Source organism: Colletes gigas, unplaced genomic scaffold (genome assembly GCF_013123115.1).
Source record: "Colletes gigas isolate AHSC1104 unplaced genomic scaffold, ASM1312311v1 Colletes_gigas_Sc00007, whole genome shotgun sequence".
In the NCBI taxonomy this organism is placed as follows: Eukaryota; Metazoa; Arthropoda; class Insecta; order Hymenoptera; family Colletidae; genus Colletes; species Colletes gigas.
Genome location: NW_025106636.1, coordinates 374026 through 395404, shown reverse-complemented (window position 1 = coordinate 395404; position 21379 = coordinate 374026). Strand labels below are relative to the sequence as shown.

Sequence of the window (21379 nt, the reverse complement as noted above, 5' to 3'; positions counted from 1 at the left end):
AAGTATCCTTGAATCTTGCCAAGGGTTTCTACTGTATTCTTAAACTCTAAAAGTTCGTGATTTGTTCCCAGGAAAGGCGTAATTAGTAAATTAACGAGCTCGATTCGTTGAAAACAGTCGTTTGCATTGTGGCGGCGACTAGTGGCGAAAACGGGAACTATGCTTGTGATTAACCGCTGCTCGTTAATTTACTAATTGCGCCTTTCCTGGGAATAAATTATGAACTTTTAGAGTTTGAGAATATAGTATGGACCCTTGACAAGATTCAAGGATACCTGTTGCAACCATCTCGTGCCTTATTAAATAGTTATTAACGAATATCATTACGTGAACAGTCGTAAATGTTTCGACTTCCGATATTCGTTAATAACGTCTTAATTACTGGCGGAATCGTTACGAAAACTATCCTTGAATGTTCCCAAGGGTCTATACTATATTCTTCGATTCTAAAAGTTCATATTTTATTCCTCAAAAGAGAGTTATTGATGAATAATCAAGGCTATGTATATCAGGAGGAGGAGGGGTAGGGGTAGCTGTACTCCGGATACCTCCACTAACATTCTGTGATCCTGGCACGATTTTTCAACTTCGAAACCCTGATATTAGATGGCGATACTGTTTCTTTGCAGATTTTAACACAACTATAGGCCATTCACGTACGTGAGCTCGTATATATATATGCATTTTAGCAGTTCGAATTCCTGATATTAGATGGCGATACCGTTTCTTTGCACATTTTTGCGCAATATTGAAATAAATATCGTTTCCATTAATTCGTTTATAACTTATTAATTACATGAAAAATGGTCGATACGGGTTATTAACGACTTGGTAAGAAATTAATTAGATACAAGTATTATTTGGATCGGTTATATTTATGATACGACAAGGAATCAATGGAAAGGTAAAGGAGAAAAGAAATAAAAAGGATTTTAGATATTATAATCGTGAGTTTTTATTAATATAAATATCCATTTCACAAATTTTAATACCGAACGTATTTTAGTGAGTGAAGCAACGTGGAGCAGTTTTTTAATAGTAGAAATTACTGTCAGAATGGTTAAAAAGCATAAGTTCCGGAACAAAAACGTATCGAGAAAGATAAGAAGTACGACAATGATTATTTCTCGGAATATTTAATTTTAATTCAAATCACCTAAGAGCAGTTTTTATTTAATCCGTATCTGTAAAAAAAAAATTATAAATAAATTTGTACGTACGAGGTAACGTTGAAAACGTTAGGACACGCGTTGATTAATTTTCGATATACATTTACCGTGTAAAAGCTCATAAAAATCTGTAGGTGTAGCCTGTATTCTCCGTCTTGTAAGTAAAATAATACAAGTAAGAACTGTTTATCTAATTTCGACTTAGAAACTATACAGAGTATCGATAACTCGATCAGATTCGTATTCTTAATTAGACGATGTTAACATTTACACTGTATACAGAAGAAAGAGAACGTGACATTTATTTGAGCCAACGTAGACGCGTATTGGTTCCGTTAGCATCGGGAATGTTATCAACTGTTTCGGTGTGTAACTTGGTCTATGATACGGGAAAATACGTAATTACTCCAGTTAACGATTATCGAACGATATTAGGCGTTCACTGTTCGCGTAGTGCTTCTTTACAACTGCTTAGAAAGATTCGAGACACGCAAAGAATTAGTCTATCGTTTCGATGAGTAAGAGTTATTGCATAGAACTCGAAGAGTATTTTATTACTATGTTAACACAGAACCCGCAAACACTGAGGTATTTATAACAACGAATCGTTGGGAGTTCCTAGACCGCATACATCAGGGGAGACGAACGTCTCGCGAGTTCCGGTTTAGGCGTGAACAGGTTCGTTGGGCGAAGCACCGGATACCAAGTTCCTCATCCCCTGGGTTTACCATACAGCATCCAACGACATCGTACCGCTTATTTCACGATGCACACTATCTATGTGCCTTGAACCACTAACTACAAATTGCTCGCGTAAGTTTTCGATAACAAACCTACGAACAAGCACGTAAACATAACGCTCGCGATGATGTTCGGGTGCATTCGACCGGGTGTGGCCAGATCGGACACGATCGAGCGAATCGAAAACGAGAAAAGCGACGCGAGACCTCGGCCATTTTACGCAACTTCGAGGAAGCGAGAAAGAAAAATGTTTGTCGAATACCTTCGACACTTTCACGTCACCCATATATGATACCAGAAAAGTTCATTCTCGAGTTAAGGTGTTGAGAAAAATAAATTTGGATAGAATTTCGGAATTTTGACAAGAGGGCACAGTGTTTACATCCCCACTCCTGTTGCAGTCCGCTGACGCCAGCCAATCAGCGGACTGCAGCAAGAGTGGGGGGATGTAAACACTCTGTGCCTTCTTCTCGCGGAAGATCGATACTGAAAGAAATTTTAGGTTATGCGGCTGGCAACGAACGTGTTAAACCGGTAGAATGAATCTTAATCGTGGATTCATCGTCGCTCGTCTCGTTATCGATTCACTAAATTATGTCCGATCTGGCCACACTGCATTCGACTTGAAAAAGTTGACCGTACACCGATGCCAATATAGCTACGCGATCGTTCGTAGACAAATGTTCGATGCCAACCGGCAGATCGATAGCATCGCGGCAATTTCTATAATGAAACTTTTAATAATATCCACTCGTTGGTTTTACATCGACAACGCGTACGCGCTGTCGATGTCACGAACAGGGTTATTCGGTAAAGCAACCCAGAGTCATTTCAATCTTGTTGTTTCGAGGTACCCGGCGCGTTCAGATTTTGTCCACCACTGCTCGATCGATCTGCAATCAATACGTTCGCGTAAACACTTTACGATTCGATGCCATTGTTTACGAACTTTTAAATAATTTTAGAAATTACGAACAGTCACTATATTTCCGTATTTCGACATTAACGAATTACAACCTCTACCGAGAATTTCATTTAAATTGGTAATAGAATTAAAGATAGTTTACAGGCTGCACTTTCGTCACCTGTATGCGTGGAAAGTTCCTTGAAACGATTCGACAAATCTAACAGTCCAATTTCAGCGTGACGGCCCAAAATATTCGGCATGGCGTTCCTTCTACCGGTTCTACCGGTTGTAAGGAACTCTTTCGCTCCTTCTCCGTTCTCGTATGCACCTGGAGTCACCGAACCATTCTCCGCGGTACCAAGATCCTTCGTCTCGGGTCCATTATCTATTTCCTCGGGACTGATCGATCCCGAACGTCTCGGCGTTAACAACATCTTTTTCAACACTGCAAAACAGATCGAATGCTTTTAATTACCCTGATAACTTCACCGACTGATTTTCGAACGTTTCTTTCAACAAAATCTATTCTCTAACGTCTCATGCAAAGCTACGTTGAATGTTGATCTGCTTCGGTGTACCTGGCCGAGTACTTTACACCCTGGCTGCTCCAAGATCAATGGCTCATGACTCGGAATGACCAGCCTTTTATGAACAAAGGTAGTTTCGAACGACGCTTTCGGTGATCGATGGTCTCGCCCTGCTTTCATTACTATGCTTACTACTACATATTTGTTACACATTATTTAGCGTCACAGTCATTTCGCTGTGCACAAAGGAATATCCAAGTTATCGTATGTACGATTAGTTCGATGTGGTAAATAAAATTGAAACTTAAATGTTCTCGACCGGTATCTATCGACAAAAGAGTATTTTCTCTCGTGTGATAGATGGGTGCGGTGTTATAACGTTATTTCATACTATATATCCAAAATTTGTGTCGTTATCCGTTATATATTTTGGAATATTTACCGTGTACTATCGTTCTTGGCTACCTTACGTGTATAAATAGAATTCCATGTAATAGTACCGGAAGTTTTGCCAATATCTTAGAAACTGAGATCAAAAAACAAAATGATCAAAAATATAAAAGCAAAATGAGAACCATTTCGTTCGTCTGTCTCTCTCCCGAACAAACAGCACGATTAACAGGATCAAGATGCGAACATAAAGCAAATAATATTACAAGGTTAATGGGAACGTGCGAGAGTTAAATAAAAATCTGGCACGAACACTTTCAATAGAAGATACCTTTAATTATAATAAGGTTCCTCCTTCGATATCCATGAAACTTCCTATACCTGGGAACGATACGGTTATCTGTCCCTGCTGTAGTGGAACCGTCATCTTGCAAGAATCTGCGCCGGTTCACCTAATTAAATTAGGTGAATATTAAAAAAAAAAAGATACTTTTCTTTTTATATTATAAAACATTAATCATGATAATGGATGGTAATTTGCGATTGATCTTTCAAAGAAACCGTTTAGAAATGGCGCAGTAACAGTAGAAATTGCTGTTAACGGATCAATTTTTCATGAATCTCCTGTAAAAATTTTCCCTCTGTTACAAAGTGACTTTTAACCTCAAACGACAGGGTACAGCTTTCTGCCTAATTTTGACTAATTCTTAGAGGAGTTATGGAAAATATATGGTAAAAGAACGTTAAAAAAGTTTGATCGACGATATTATAAAAATATACTACAAACTATTGTTCGTCGGGCAAATATTCCTAGATCGGTACATCGTATAGATATAACCCTCGAAGGGTTAGTTTGTACAGATATACTATTAATAGGTATCCTGATACCTTGAAATCGAATCCATTTCTATTAACGTAATGCCAGTCGGAGACCTCGGTGCACCGGGAACTTCTCATTCCACTTTTGGATTTCCATTTCCGACGTGTAGACTCTATTGGCTTTTCCATCGCGCCAGTAATCAATTCGATATATGTGACTAAACTGTTTTACTACAATAACGAAACATTGATTATAAATATTCAAAAACTATTATGTTCTCGCCGTTACGAACGCTATGCCCACATAAACGGGAGGACCGAATCTGCCCAGTGTCGGGCAGTGTAAATAGATACGTACACCCCGGACGAGGTATACGAGTCGTGTGACGGTGATCCAACGATGGTCGGTATCACAGACCAGGTATAACGCCACACACGTATACGTGTACTTCGTCTATGACTCAACGCAGATATCTGATTAATGTATGGTAAATGTAGTTTAAAATGTAGATAAACGGGATATCTTATGCCGAGACCACAATTCTGTTCGCGAACAGCTCCAGTATGGACATTTTCATGAACAGCAAGCACCTAGCAAACAGCGAAGTGCGAACACTGTTCGCGAATTCGAAGCGTGTGTGGGTTATAACTGTTCGCGAGTGTTGCGACACTAGCGCGACCTACCAGCGAGCAGTTCATCAGCTGCTCGCGACTGTTCTTCCCGATGCGGATCCGAAATAAGACAGCCAAGTTCCGAAAATTTTGTTTACTATCCTGTATTGTCTTATGTATAATATATTTCTATATTTGTATGTAAAAGTCTATCCGTTTAAATAAACTATCATACCATACCCAATGACAAGTGTACCTACGCACTAAAGGGGCGAATTTTGGGAATGTTGCACATACTGCGCAAATAAGTTTCTCGTGAAATTTATTCGCTGTTTTAATATGGAACGCGTGTAACCGTATTACGAAAATCATGACTAAATTTGAAAACGTGTATTTACGCATTTTAGGTAGTAGTTAGAACTTGAATAATCGTGTTAAATTGATATACGAGATTTAAGTCCATACTACGGAACAATGGAAAATCAATTAACCGTGCACAAATAGCGTTTCTCCACATTTATACTATTTTACTCATGCAACAACCCTGAAAAGACAGTGATCGATTCGTACCGGACTTTCCCGTACGTAGTTATAAGAAAAGAGAAACTGAATCTTTACATCGATGTAACGTGCCTTGACATACAATTCGCCTACGACACAAAATACTCAAAACATAACAGTTCCACAGCAGAAAGACGATTGATCGGTGAATCGATAATTCGTCGAGTTTCTGAAAACATCGTTTCTACCGAGTTCACGCAGGACGTGGACGAAAATGAAAAGACAACAACCGATAATATATTGGGGGGGGAAAAAGCATCCAAGTATTTCTAAAATACGTAACATCGAGGAGCACGTCGGTTAAGAATAACATTGCAGAAATGTGAAATTGGCAACGGCCGAAGAACTATGAGACGACGCGCGATGGATGTCCATGATTTATAAACTCACCATTAGGATAAAAATAGCGTTTGGTTTGTGTGTGCGTAGTTCGGTATCGAGGGGCACTTTGGTCAACTACACACGCGTTTGTAATCAGAGATCCATTGTCAACGTGGACGCGACACAACGTGCACGTCGGTGTAAACCAGTCATCGGCGAATCAATACTGCACGAACAAATGCACACACAGACGTTTCGCAAGTTAAGCGCACGCTATACATGTACATGATACACAGAACGATAAACTGTAGAAACGGGAGTACGGTGATAAAGAGTTTGGAGAAACGTCGTGGATCTTTGTCCGAATGTTTATGCGCCGATGTACGAAATTACATGCTCGTACGCGTCGTGAAAGCTAGTCGCGCGACAGCCATGCCTCCACCGTTTACCGGCCGTTGTATGCGACAATTCGACACAGAAAAAAGAGAGTGACAACCAGAACGAAGACGGCGTGTCATAATTTCTCACCGGTTGCGCGTCGCGCTTTGATTTCGATTCGTTTCAACGACGACGAAACGGAACGTAGCAGTACATACTACCCGTGCGCCGGTCTCCCTCGTACTGACCACCATGCGTGCGTTCTCTTCGTCGCGAGCACGATCACGGCCGAATTTTACCGACAACAACCGAGCCCGTAAATTCAATTTCCGGAGCGTACGTTTTCGCACTTGGAATTTATATCTAATTTCCATTTGTAAATTGCTCGTTGTACATTGTCGCTATTCGGGTAAAAACATCCAAAGAACCTGTTTCAAGAAATATAGCCGGCTAGAATATTTATTATACACCGAATACTAAATTTTATTTTTAATAGATCGTAACGCAGCCGATTATTGAATTACGCGCAAATTTTTTAATACATACACGATTGTTTAGAAATAATTTTATGCTTCGTTGAACTCGACTATTTATGAAACGGAGAAACGATGCACCTGATAAAATATTCCTTTAACGAATCGAAACTTTCTTGCAACTTTTCTCGTACACCCTTTTGGGAGATTCGAAGCATTACTTATAAACGTCACGTACTTTTTGTAACTGTATTTTCTGCTCGAACAATGCGGAACAAAAGACGTCATGCCGCCAAACGAATAATTACGTAAGCTATGCTTTCGTAAGAATTTCCCTGTTTAAGATATGCGCGTGCAAGTACTTGAGAATTTTTTATTACTGTACCAAGATAGGGGAAATGCAAAGAAACATGATGTATGTGTATTATTTTTAAACGTTTCGCTTTTTAATTCAAACGAGCAATCTTTTCCCGATTTTGTTTATTATTATCGATGAAATATAAATACGGTCAGTTTCAAAATATTCACGAATTGTAAAGAACTATAATTTTTAGTAATTAGAAAAGTTATTAACGTTTAAAGTTCCGCTCATACTGAATTTTTTTCTCGAAAATGCGCAGGATTTCGGGGGTATGTCTATTCACCAAAAATTATTGTAATTGACCCTCGCAACCAGAAATATTTTTTCCAGAACGATTTGAAATTTTTCAATTTTCTCGAAAAATTTCACACCTTCTCGAATTTTTTTCTCGAAAGTGGATAGGATTTCGAGGGTATGCCTAATGACCAAAAATGATTGTAATCGACCCCTGCGACCGAAAATAATTTTTTTAAAGCGATTTGAAAAATTTTTTTTCGCCGAAAAATATCAGCACCTACTCGATTTTTTTTCTCGAAAGTGGGTGGGATTTCGAGTGTATGTCTATTCACCAAAAATGATTATAATTAACCCCTGCAACTAAAAATAATTTTTCCAGAATGATTTGAAATTTTTGAATTTAATTGTTAATAACTTTTTAACGAAGCCTCCATTAACAAATTGGTATTCTTGATTTTCGTCTTATTTTGGCTTCTACAATCCTCCATTAAAATTTTTCTAGATTTTAAAAGGATCGATCGAGTGTCTCCGTAGTACGTACATAAATTCTATTCAACGAGTAGAATCGTCAACGAAGAAAGTGAATTCCAGTGGGTATGTTCATTGAACTTCCAGCTAGCTACAATGTAGAATTAAAGACCTCGTTCATGGTGATCACGAATAGAATATGTTGCAACTATTACCGAAGAATGCAACGCGCAGGGGCCCCGACCTACTCTCTATTGCAATTCGCGCATCTGCGTCGAACATGACATACTCGTCGCAAACGTTTGATTTATAAACGTTGAGCACCGTGGCGAACGCTACCATTAAACGGTGCACGTAACCGAACCACACGTTTCGACAAATTAAATATTAAAAGGAGGATCTTTCGCTCCCAGGAAACGTTTTCATTTATGCATCTAGCGAGCAAAGCGTGTACAATTTGTCAACGTCGATACGTTGCATGGAAGTCTCTCGATTTAACAAGACTATAATCGTAACACGAGTGCACCAAAATATGATTACGATCTCGTTAATAAGTGTAAACTATCGCGTACTATAATAAAAGAAATTTCTTTGTTCAGAATCGATCAAAAATTTCAAATATAAATGTAAAAAGACACAAGTTTAGATATGTAGCTATATCCGAACAATAGTTGCAACGACAATCGAATTACAATTATTTCTTCGATGCAGTTGGCACTGTCTAGCACGTAGAACCTATTGAAATTCGTTACGCGTTCTTTAAACTTGTTTTTTTACCAATTAAAATAAGTTAATTCGTCTAAAAAATTCCTCTTCTTCTTTGAGTAGCTTAATAGTCTATTTGGAATGATCGAAGACGCGTCATCGTTACAAGAAATCGGCAATAAAACTATACATTGCTGGTCTTCGTTCAAAGAAATCGTTTCTAGGTTTATGATCTATTGTGCGCGAAAGAGAAACCACGCTGTTCGAGGGCTTTAAAATAAAATAACGCGTAACAAACCATAACAAACATAATCATAATAATAAAACACGCGCTAAGGTCGGCTGGTCGGTTAGAGCTTGGTATATTTCAGCCTGATCACCGAAAAAGCTCAACCCCCGGTAGCTTTGGAGTTCAAACTTTGTATCTTTCGCGCTCAATTAGATATCAGTTCTTTTGGTCGAGGAAAGAGCGTAAATTCATGCGTCTCACGTGAAAAAAATGTCAGGCCAGGTCGATGCGCTCCGTTCGTGAGAAAACTGAGCATCCTTGGGTCTATCCTTCGATATTCTTCTTCTCTGACACAGTTTCTGCAAAGAAAAAAAAAAACGTAACGTGTCATTGGCATACATTCACACGAATGTCGGTTATAGGTATCGTACAGGATGTACTTTTTTTTTTTTTAGGAAACTTTTCCCTCGTTTCTCGATTACAAAGAAATTTATTTTTAAGCTCTCGTGCGAATGAGAAATGCAATTATTTTGGCTGCATCTCTGAATCGACGATCAGTCTCTGACTTTACGTTAGCGATGTCTAAGTGTGTAAAACTTCAAAGAATGAAATTTTTATTTTATTTCTTCCGGGTTAGTCTCTGACTTTACGTTAGCGATATTAGAAATTGCTTATTAAATACTCACATTTCCTTTCAATAAACGCTACACTTAATTCTATTACGGTTAGAAGAGACACCCTTTCTATATGAGTTTTACTAACAGAACTAAACTGCAATCGTACAGAAAAAACCTTGAAGACCAATACCTCCCCTGTGTTTACGCGAGGTCCTATCGCATTTTTATATAAACAGGAAACCTAATCTTACGAGGGAATATCTCTCTCCTTCGGAATAGGGGACCAGTAAATCCCATTAAAATTGTTATTTCTAGACTGCGGATGTATATGCATTTATGGGAAATTTTAATCCTCAAAAAACTACAGAATGCATTTAATATGCAAAAATATAAGGAATACTTAAAGTAAGATACGAATTATTATATTTAGGGGTTGAGACAGCCCTCTACGAAGCTCCAATTTCATCAATTTTATTAATAAAAATGTGAATTTGCATAAAGATCCGCAGTCTAGTTATTTCACTCCCTGCGGGCTAGCGATGATCCGCGTGTGGCGGTATCGTTTACGCAATTGTCACGATTTGACATCGACCGGGAAGATCGTACGAAAAGGAACAGAGTGGGGGAGGAGGTGTACAGTGTTCACCCCTCTTCTCGTTCTATTCGCGAGCACAGGTGGACTTGGTGGTTTCACGATCACTCATAAAGCTCGGCTTCGAACGATTAGACAATACAGAGTCGGTGAAACGTTCAATAGCGCTATTTGTTAACCGCGATCCTATTTCGAAGGTTTATCGTTATCGACGACGAATGTTGAGGATCTCCGATCGTTACGCGCGCGTGGTAAAGTCGTACGACGGCTACAATTTCACCCGACAAGTTCAACGAAGATTAGAATTAGAATGCTCGCGGAAGCATGGATGGTATTGTTGTTGACGAGACTGTCGTGTGCCGGGAAATCGGTGGATGTTTTGACGTCGAGTGGACTGAACGCGTTGGAGGAGGACGAGATCCTTCGTGTTTTGTCCGGCAACGAGACCTCCGCGTCGAATAATTTCACGCTGATCGAACTGATCGGCGACAACTTGAGGAATTACACGATCGAGGCGAGCAAAGACGCGTGGCGGCCCGTGGACGTCCAAGCTCGGGAGACCAATCCGTTTTACGGTGAGTGGCTCGTCGGTGGAACGATCTGATAACATTAAGAATTATTAGAAAATAAATTATAAATGGTAACGATATAGATTTGTCGTTGAAACGTTCGACTTTCTAAAATAATTTCGATACAACATCGATGTTGGATCTTTTTTTTTTTACCGTGTTCATCGAATGGACGAGGAATGACCGAATATCGCGTAGCGTTGGGGCGGGGGAAAAAAAGCAAAACTACTTTCGATATTTCGAAACGAGTACTACTTAAGCTCGATTTTCATCCACGTACAATGTCTGCATACCGCATGCGATTTCGTTATATCGCGTGCACGTTGCGACGCGACGCGGACTCGAGAATTACGCGACTCTAACGAAACGAACGAAAACACACACAAGCGTATAATTGTACAAACGTTTGCTCTACCTTTTCGAACATTAAAGAAAACAGACTAGCGTACGAACGAGGATTGCTCAACGCTGGAACCACCGAAATGGTCAAAATGGCCCATTTGTAATTTCTAATAATAAAAAATTGTCTCGACTGAATTTTTGCAAACTTACAGTGATTCTTTTTAGAAAATGAATATCTATTTATTTACATTGTATACGATACATTTCTTCAAATATATATCGTTTTAATTCCTTTGATAGAAATAAATACACCTTGAGTGTCGTTCTAGTGTTAATAAAAAAGGACACCATTGAGATATCCTGATTCGTATCGATGTAAAACAGCTTTAGAATTTTGGTGCATAGTGTTGATATAGAAAATTCAGAATTTCTGTGATTTTTTTAACGCTAATTATTTTAACGTCGACGACTCATCGCGTTGTTTGTATCGAAATTTTTGAAAAATTTCAAGCGGAGAATGAATTTTTAGAGGTTCTAGACCGGATTGTACTGGCGAAATGTTACAAAAAGACGCAAGAAGAAAACGATCGCGTAATATTTAGATAGGGCAATTGGATTTTTAGTCACGTAGAGCTGCTTGGCGAAGAGCACGCTTCGAGGAAGTGTTGCTCGTCACCTTGATCATTGCTGGTACCTACGTTTAACGCAGTCTCATTGAGGACACTTTCCGAAAATGGAACACGGAACGTTCGTGGCAAGGCAAGTTGCACGATTGAAAATGTTATCTCGAGGATCAATCGCGCAATTGCTAGCCAGAAATATTCGTACGAGCGTGAAAACGAGTTTCTCCTGGGTCTTTTCTCGTCGTATAATCAAAAATTTAACGAAAACTGAAACGTTCAGTTTACTAGACACGAATCAAAACGATCATTCCGGTTGTCCGTCATTTTGAATTTCTGCAACGTCTAACGTGATATGGAATACTTGTTTTTATAGACATGTGTGGTCCGATAGTAATATAAAATATAATTTATTCGGGTCTGATTCACTCCTGTAACTAAATATAATTTTTTTAGTACGATATAAAATTTTTTAATTTCTTCTCAAAGTTTCATACCTTCTTGAATTTTTTTCTCGAAAGTGAGTAGGATTTCAGGGATACGTCTATTCACCAAAATTGCTTGTAATTGACCCCTGTAACTAAATATAATTTTTTTAGTACGATTTGAAATTTTTTAATTTCGTCTAAAAGTTTCACACCTTCTTGAATTTTTTTCTCGAAAGTGAGTAGGATTTCAGGGATACGTCTATTCACCAAAAGTGCTTGTAATTGACCCCTGTAACTAAATATAATTTTTTTAGTACGATTTGAAATTTTTTAATTTCGTCTAAATCTTTTGATTACTGCAAAATGTTTATCAGACGTGAGAGATATTTCACGGAATTACCGATCTGATTTTGGACGTACATAGTTGACGTAGTCTTTGAAGCATGCAGAAACCTCATCCTTATGCAGGGACACGTACACCTTCCGATACCGAATCGTCCTTGAATGCACAAAATATCTCTGCCCGTGAACCCAGGGCTCCTTCGTGGGTCCACCTCGCTTTGGATGGCTTGCTTTCTTCAAAATCAATGGGTTAAAACTTTCTGGACGTCTATTTATCCGCAAGTCTTCTTTATCCGGTTCTTAGATGCCAGAAACTTGCAAACAGTTATCGTTGCACCCTCTCCTGGTTCGCCATTCATGGTTAATCAACTATTAGGTCGTCCCATAAATTCGTGCCATTTGTAATTTAATAGAAAACAAACAAAATTTGTCGGTTCGAGGGATTTCATTTCTATGCATCCATACAACTGTATCTTTCTCCCACATGGAACTCTACAATTTTTCATAATTTTCAAGAGTTACAACTTATAACAATTTAATATACTTTAAATTGCCATAACTCTTGAACTATTAAATTTATGGCATAAGTACCTTAATACTATTATGTAGAGCTCAAAAAACTAGATCGAATAGTGCTGTCGCAGTCGTGGAGTTTCATTTTTAAAAAGGATGCAGTTGCATCGGTGCATCTCATAAGTGCAATTGCACTTTTTAAAAAAGTTACAATTTTATAATTCTGATCACGCTATTCGGTACAGTTTTTAAATCGCTACAAAAGAATATGAAGACACTTATGCCCTATATCTAACCGTTTAAGAGTTATAACAATTTAATATACTTGAAATTGCCATAACTCTTGAACTGTTAGATTTATGGCATAAGTACCTTAATACTATTTCGTAGAGCTCAAAAAACTAGATCGAACAGTGCTGTCGCAGTCATGAAATTTCATTTTTAAAAAAGAATGCAGTTGCATCGGTGCATCTCATAAGTGCAATTGCACTTTTTAAAAAAGTCAGAATTTTATAATTCTGATCACGCTATTCGGTACAGTTTTTAAATCGCTACAAAAGAGTATCAAGACACTTATGCCCTATACTCAACAGTATAATAGTTATAGTACTTTAAAGTATACTAAATTATTATAACTTTTAAACTATTACATTTATGGCATAAGTACCTTAATACTATTTTGTAGAGCTCAAAAAACTAGATCGAACAGTGCTGTCGCAGTCATAGAATTTCATTTTTAAAAAGGATGCAGTTGCATCGGTGCATCTCATAAGTGCAATTGCACTTTTTAAAAAAGTTAGAATTTTAAAATTCTGATCACGCTATTCGGTGCAACTATCTAATTACTACAAAAGAGTATAAAGACACTTATGTCCCAGGATGAGGCATTAAGGTAGGAATCAACGTTGAACAATAATTAAACACTCTAACGAAGGGTTTGTTTGTCGAGATAATTTCAGGCGACAAGCAATATTAACCGATCGTGGATAGACGATCGACACGTTTCGAAATCAACGCTTGCAGACACGAGACATCCGGCCTTATTTCTAGTTCGCAGATTGTTGTTGCAATAAAATGTCGCTCGACGAAAACGACGGAAATTGGGTCATCCACGCGGCGGCTGTATTAACATTTCGAATGAATATTTGCGGTGTATTGGAAAACGGCGCTGGCTTTCACTGAATCGATTTGCATGCTAAATTTAATGCATACTCCTCGATCGGATTTACGACGAACATAAAAAAAAACAATTAACAATTGCGGCGATGTTGCGTTAATCCTCTGTGTCGCATCAATAGTTATTTTCACCTTTAAAAATGGAAATTATTCCTTGGTCGATTATTCCCTGTTGCATAATACGTTCCGGGATTTAGAAATAACATTTCCTTATAGGCAAAGACCTGGTTCAGCTGCTTAAAAATTGAAATATCTTAAGGATGCTAATTTCGAAGCTTTGGCAAACCGAAGTAAATTGGTTTAAAACATTTTTTTATTTAAGTCGAATATAAAACGTTCATAAATAACTTTTACAGTCGTTATTTGAGATAATGACGTTGCTGTGATTATTACGTAGCATTTTTTAATAATTGCACTAGAAATGAAACTAGGGTCTTCCTCTAGATGGCTGCTGGCTTTCGAAATTAGGCTGTTTGAAACACAACGTGGGTTTAATCGATGGTCAACCTTTAACGAAACATTCTTCGATAAAAATATTTATTGAAATTAAAATAATGATCAATACCAATGGTATATGAAAACAATAACCAAGATTTACGAAGGGAATCATTTCGAGTGGTTGGTTCTTTCAGCCCTCTTTTGAAATTTACAAACCTCGCGTGTATCTCGCGATCAATGGCCGAAACGTCACGTTTGTAAAAATGTTGTTTCACTATATGTAGTAACATGTCAATGTCAGGAACTTTGGATTTCTGTTCTATTGCGACGAAATCTCAGCTTGCACACGGAACACGTACGTAGCGTCGCGTCTGGTTCATTACGATTCACGTACAACCTCGTGAAACCTTCGAACGAGAGTGAAAGTCTTTCTTGAGTTTTTCTTTCGATCTTGATTCCCCTAAGACGAGAATTCTTTCGTTGAAAATATCGCGGTTGCAAAAAATCGAAAGTGTTTTCTTGCATTTCCTTAAAGTTAGTTAGTTAGTTAGTTTGTCAGTCAGTTAGTTAGTTTGTCAGTTAGTTAGCCAGATTGCAGTTAGTCAGTTAGTTCGTCAGTTAGTTAGTTAGTATGTCTGTTAGTCAGTTAGTTCGTCAGTTAGTTAGCTAGTATGTCTGTTAGTTAGTTAATTAGTGTGGCAGTTAGTTAGTTTGTCAGTTAGTTAGCTAGATTGCAGTTAGTCAGTTAGTTCGTCAGTTAGTTAGTTAGTATGTCTGTTAGTTAGTTACTTAATTAGTTTGTCAGTTAGTTAGTATGTCAGCTAGTTAGTTAGTTTGCAGTTACATAGTTAGTCAACATTAAAGTTCATCATTGAGAAGTCTACGAGACGATCAAAATCGATTCCAATTTTCTATAACATTAGAGCTACCAAAACCAGTCAAAATGACCCATTAATAATTTCTAATAAAACTTCTAATAAATCTTCCAACCGAAACTCTTACAATGCTAAATATATTCGCGTGAAGAGTTCAACGACCTTGTGTTTACCGGAGAAATAGAACTTCGAAGGTACACTATCATTTTAACGCGCTAATGTTTACGTTTCAGGTTGCCCTTAACATACTAAGCGGAGAGAACGCGTTCACCCTGAACACGTGCAATGTATAATTAACTAGAGAGTGATTTATAATAAAAAAAACTGCTGTTATTTAACTATTACATAACTTTTTGCCGCGGAGTGTACGCGTGGAATGGACTCCATTCGAGCACGGCGTTTCCTTCGACGCAAGTAGAAACAATGATTAGTGGTCAGACGTTTAATTAACGTCGCGTTGTTTCTGTAATATCGGGAATACTACTGTCCCTAACACGCATCTCGGTTTAAATCTTCATTTACGGCGATGCAAACTAAATCAACGAAACAACCGCGAATGAAATTAAAATTAATAACCACTTATTTTATCGCCTAGTCGCTTTTCGATAAAAGATAATACTCTATAAATACAGAGTGGCCAAAGGTTCTAGAGGCCAAAATAAGACGAAAATCAAGAATACCAATTTGTTGATGGAGGCTTCGTTAAAAAGTTATTAACAATTAAATTCAAAAATTTCAAATCGTTCTGGAAAAATTATTTTCGGTTCCAGGGACCAATTGCAATCATCTTTGGTCATTAGACATACCCCCGAAATCCTACCCATTTTCGAGAAAAAAATTCGAGTAGGTGCCTAAATGTTTCGGGGGAAAAAAATTTTTAAATCGTTTTGGAAAAATTATTCTCGGGTGTGGGGGTCGATTGCAATCATTTTTGGTGAATATACATACACCCGAAATCTTGCGCATTTTCGAGAAAAAAATTCAGTACGGGGCGGAACTTTAAACGTTAATAATTTTTTAACAGAGCCTCCATCGACAAATTGGTATTCTTGATTTTCGTCTTATTTTGGCCTCTAGAACATCCTGTATAACCTCGACGCTTGAAACTTTTGCAGATGACTTTCCAGAGGAAATCGATCGAGAGGCAAGGAGATTATTGCAAATCCTCCCCGCTTATTATCCCGGTGTCGGCCGAGTAAGTCCGCAATGCAAAAGTCACGCGGACATATTCCGCGAGGAGCTCGCCAAATTCACTCTGTGGGCCCTAAAAAGTAAGTAGTGCTTCTCGCGATCCGTTTAAATAATTTTTACGCGATACTAAATCTTACATGGTTCGTCTACGACTTGGTTTAGTTTTCTACCGATTCGATCGATATTTTTGGTTTTTTTTTTTATAGCATCGTGAGTTTAAAAAGTCTTGTTGGTTCTTTTACCCTTCGTTTTCCTATTGTTTCGCTTATTTGTTTTTTGTTTCAAAGTGTACGACGCAACGGCGAAACTACCGTCTGGCCTTCTGAACGGAAACGTGAATCAATTTGGCGACTTCGACGAATGCATCGGAATAGAAGGGACCGAAGGCATTCGTGGACAATATTGTTTGGTGTATCTGAATTTGAGCATCGACGAATCGCGGTTAGATCTTAAGCATCTTCATCGGGTTCTACACTCTCATTACGCGTTCAGAAGCAATATTACCGATGTAAGTACATATCATTGTGCCCTGTAGGTTCTTTTAACATAAGGCTGTACAGATGGAATGTATTGCAAAGCATACTTGTACCTTGTACAAACACTTTGGCAAAAGAAAGTAGGGTCAATTGACCTAATATGGAATACTTGTTTTTTGTAGACACGTGTGGTCTGATAATAATATAAAATGTAATTTATTCGGGTCTGATTGACCCCTGTAACTAAATATAATTTTTTTAGAACGATTTGAAATCTTTTAATTTCGTCCAAAAAGTTTAGTACTTACTCGAATTTTTTTCTCAAAAGTGGTTAGGAATTCAGGGATACGTCTCCTCACCAAAAGTGCTTGTAATTGACCCCTGTAACTAAATATAATTTTTTTAGCATAATTTGAAATTTTTTAATTTCGTCTAAAAATTTCACGTTTTTGAATTTTTTTCTCAAGAGTGGGTAGGTTTTCAGGAGTATGTCTATTCACCAAAAATGATTGTAATTGACCCCTGTAACTAAATATAATTTTTTTAGCATGATTTGAAATTATTTAATTTCGTCTAAAAATTTCACACCTTCTTGAATTTTTTTCTCGAAAGTGGGTAGAATTTCGAGGGTATATCTAATGACCAAAAATGATTGTAATTGACCCTCGCAACCAAAGATAATTTTTTCAGAACAATTTGAAATTTTTGAATTAAATTTTTTAATAATTTTTTATCGAAATTGATATTGTTGATTTTCGTCTTATTTTGGCCTCCAGAGCCTCCCATTAAAATTTTTCCCAGGGCTGATCGATCACCCTGTACATGCACGCTAGTTACAACAAATGACATATAGTAATAACATTACTACAATTGAATTTTTTTCAGCCTGGGCATCGAGTGCCACGATTTAGCATAATAAATTGGGGCGTGTGCACCCCAGCAGCATGCAACTTTAAAGACGTCGAAACATCCATTCGCGGTATTCTTGGGAGATATAGCATGCAAACCGGTATCAATGTTACGGTAAAGGTAAACGAAGAGATGTGTCAGGTGAAGAGGAAAGATACTGTTCCCACGGAAACCATATACGCTGGGTAACAAGTGGTTCCATAAACAATTGGTCCGAAAGTTAACACGGACTTCGTTAAATTAACATTACGATCGTATTCGTTTTCAGTTTATTTTTTACGATTACCGTTGCATTGGCGATCGTAGCAACGTGGTGTGATCACTGTAATATACCTGCTGGCGAGCTACTCTTGTCATTTTCCTTGAAACGTAATTTCAAGAAGCTCGTGTCGCTGGAACGAGGACAAAACGACATAGCCACGCTTCATGGTATACGAGCCATAAACGCCATAATGCTACTTTTGGCTCATAAAAGCATGGCGCTCTTTTTCAATCCGTACACGAACAGAACGGAAATGAGCGAAGTAAGGTCCCACTATATGAAACACACTTTCAATTATTTTTAGAAGAACTATACAATAGTTTCTTGTTACAGTATCTTGGCAAACCGTGGACAGTTATAGGAAGAGCTGCTAGCCTTTACACGGATCCCTTTATAATGCTCTCTGGACTCTTAACGTCTTACTCTTTCATTGGAAAGTTGAAGAGAACTGGTAACTTGAACATCAGGGACGAATATTTGTCACGTTTGATCAGGTGACAAAGTTAATTCATACCTATAATATAATTAATTTATTAAAAGTCTTTCTCAAACATTCCTCGAAGCTAATCATTTTCTTTTTCATAGATACATTCGTTGCAATTTTAGAAATACAAAAATCTTTTCCAAACATTCCTCGACGCTAATTGTTTTGTTTTTCATAGATTAGTACCGCCATTAGCGGCACTGATGCTATTTTGTACTTATATAATACCTCACATCGGATCCGGACCGCAATGGAACTTGGTGGTGACCGAGCACGCGAATATTTGCAAACGAACTTGGTGGCGAAATTTTCTATTTATTCACAATTACTTTGGATTTGAGTCGATGGTGCGTATACTGTTTCAAATACGCAAACACCAAAGAAAAATTTTAATGGGAGATTCTAGAGGCCAAAATAAGACGAAAATCAAGAATACCGATTTATCGATGGAGGCTTCGTTAAAAAGTTATTAACGTTTAAAGTTACGCCTGTAGATAGGCAACCTGCGCATAGCTACATGCGCGCGATAGTGGTTCTCACTCGGTACTATCGTGCGCGCGCAGCTGTATGCAGCTGTTGCCTATCTACAGTCGGAACTTTAAACGTTAATAACTTTTTAACGAAGCCTCGATCAAGAAATTGCTATTCTTGATTTTCGTCGTATTTTGACCCTCAGAATCTCCCATTAAAATTTTTCCCAGAGGTTGGCCGAACATTCTGTATATCACAAAGTAAACTATATTTGGTAATTTCAGTGTCTCACCCACACTCATCACTTGGGCATAGATACTCAACTCTTTGTCCTCTCGCCTCTAATGGTATTGCTGCTGTTTAAAAAACCAAAAACTGGATTTTTCATTCTCAGTTTGTGCGCTATAAATTCAACGGCGCTGCGATACTTCGTGACGCATTACAAACATTTAAATAACTATGTGTTCTTTGGTACATCGTAAGTTGATATATTAAAAATGTTTGTCCACGTTACAGGGACTAATTTCGAGCATACCTGTTCAACAATGTTATTTTCATGTTTGCAGAATAAAACAGTTGTTCGACACCGCGGATCTCTCGTACACCTTACCGTCGCATAGACTGACTGTTTATATAATAGGAATATTCGTCGGTTATTTATTGAGATACATGCCTAAAGATTACAAAATGAATAGAGTGAGCCACTTACGTTCGTATTATCAAGTTTCATTTATACTTGTATTTAATTGCTTTTGTTCCCGTTTAGACAGCTTTGTATACAGGTTGGATCGTCTGCACGATCATGTTTTGTTGCGCGTTTTTTGGTCCGGCGCACATGGGATCTATAAATTACGTTTACGATCCGATGCACGCAGCGCTCTATAACGCATTTGCTCCTATCGGTTGGTGTTCCATTTTTGCTTGGGTAACCGTGATGCATCACACTAGAAACACGAATGGTAATTGTCACTTCGTATTATACGTGCAAGTATAAACCACATTTGGGAAAATTTTTAATGGGAGATTCTAGGCTCTAGATTCTTCTTCGTTAAAAAGTTATTAACGTTTAAAGTTCCGCCTGTAGATAGGCAACTTGAGAACAGCTGCGCGCGCACTAAAGTGGCTCCCACTCAGAAAACTGTAAGACTGTCGATACGTCGGTAAGTAGAGTTCCTCGTGCCGAGTGAGAACCGCTATCGTGCGCGCGCAGCTGTATGCAGCTGTTGCATATCTACAGGCGGAACTTTAAACGTTAATAACTTCTTAATGAAGCCTCGATCAACAAATTGCTATTCTTGATTTTCGTCTTATTTTGGCCTTTAGAATCTCCCATTAAAATTTTTTTATTTCTATATTTATTTTAGTTATTATAGAACTTTCTTGTTTCTATAACGAAACGAAACCTGTAATGAATTTATGAGAAATAGTTTTCTAAAGGCAAAAAAGAAATGTAATCTAAAAATACCGATATTTTGACAAACAATTTCTGCAAATTACAGGTTGGTTTAGTAGATTTTTAGCTTGGAAAGGATTTGTGATCACTACAAGGCTGAGTTACGCGATATATTTAACACAATTTCCAATATACTTTTATAACGTTGGAAGAACCAGAAGCCCGGTGCACTACGAATTCTTCAGCATGCAAGTGAGTCGAAATATTGTACGATTTTAAACGCGCGTGGTTAGTAAACGTAACAATTACAACGGATTCATTTTTTTTTCACAGTTCAACCTGAATGAATATTTATGGATTATTGCTTTCTCGATAGCGCTCACTTTGCTCTTCGATACACCGTGCCAAAATATTAAAAGTTACTTGCTGAAGAAGAAAACCGTGCCGGAAACTACGACAAAGTTGAAACTGCCATAATGCTTTGCAGCAAAGTAATTTTAATTTAAACCAAACGGTTCAGGCTATTGTAAATATTATATGAAAATTTTTTATTTTGTTACTAGTAAAATTAAATACCACGGCTTGCCCTCATATACAATGTATATGATAGCTAAGAGACAATTATATTTATACACATACTGTTATATTCATAAAAATTTGTATCTAAATAATTTGGTACAGTGTTATTTATTTACAAATATTTTTTTTTTATTATGTTATATACGTTAGACTAACACGATTAGCTCTACATTATTTAAATATCAGCAGATTGCATTTAAAATT

At 37.6% G+C, this 21379-nt stretch overlaps 2 protein-coding genes across 3 annotated transcripts; one reads left to right on the top strand and one right to left on the bottom strand.

Annotated features, from left to right (window-relative positions):
* Window positions 1–957: 957 nt before the first annotated feature.
* On the bottom strand, window positions 958–6825 carry LOC122396053. 2 transcript variants are annotated; one of them, XM_043394156.1, is made up of 4 exons: window positions 6117–6825; window positions 4066–4186; window positions 2996–3262; window positions 958–2803 (listed from the first exon to the last, which is right to left on the bottom strand). In XM_043394156.1, the coding sequence occupies exons 1-4, from the start codon at window positions 6117–6119 to the stop codon at window positions 2742–2744; spliced, it is 453 nt and encodes a 150-aa protein (XP_043250091.1). In that variant the 5' UTR covers window positions 6120–6825; the 3' UTR covers window positions 958–2741. The 2 variants fall into 2 exon arrangements, with proteins under 2 accessions (XP_043250091.1, XP_043250090.1); XM_043394155.1 differs by lacking the exon at window positions 6117–6825 and adding an exon at window positions 4623–6066.
* A 3246-nt stretch (window positions 6826–10071) lies between these two features.
* LOC122396535 (nose resistant to fluoxetine protein 6-like) lies at window positions 10072–21073 on the top strand. The gene is made up of 12 exons (XM_043395052.1): window positions 10072–10682; window positions 16526–16681; window positions 16889–17109; window positions 17963–18171; window positions 18255–18510; window positions 18582–18742; window positions 18911–19079; window positions 19488–19681; window positions 19770–19899; window positions 19970–20162; window positions 20703–20848; window positions 20930–21073. Exons 1-12 carry the CDS (start codon window positions 10418–10420, stop codon window positions 21071–21073), a joined length of 2244 nt encoding a protein of 747 aa, XP_043250987.1. The 5' UTR covers window positions 10072–10417.
* Window positions 21074–21379: the final 306 nt, after the last annotated feature.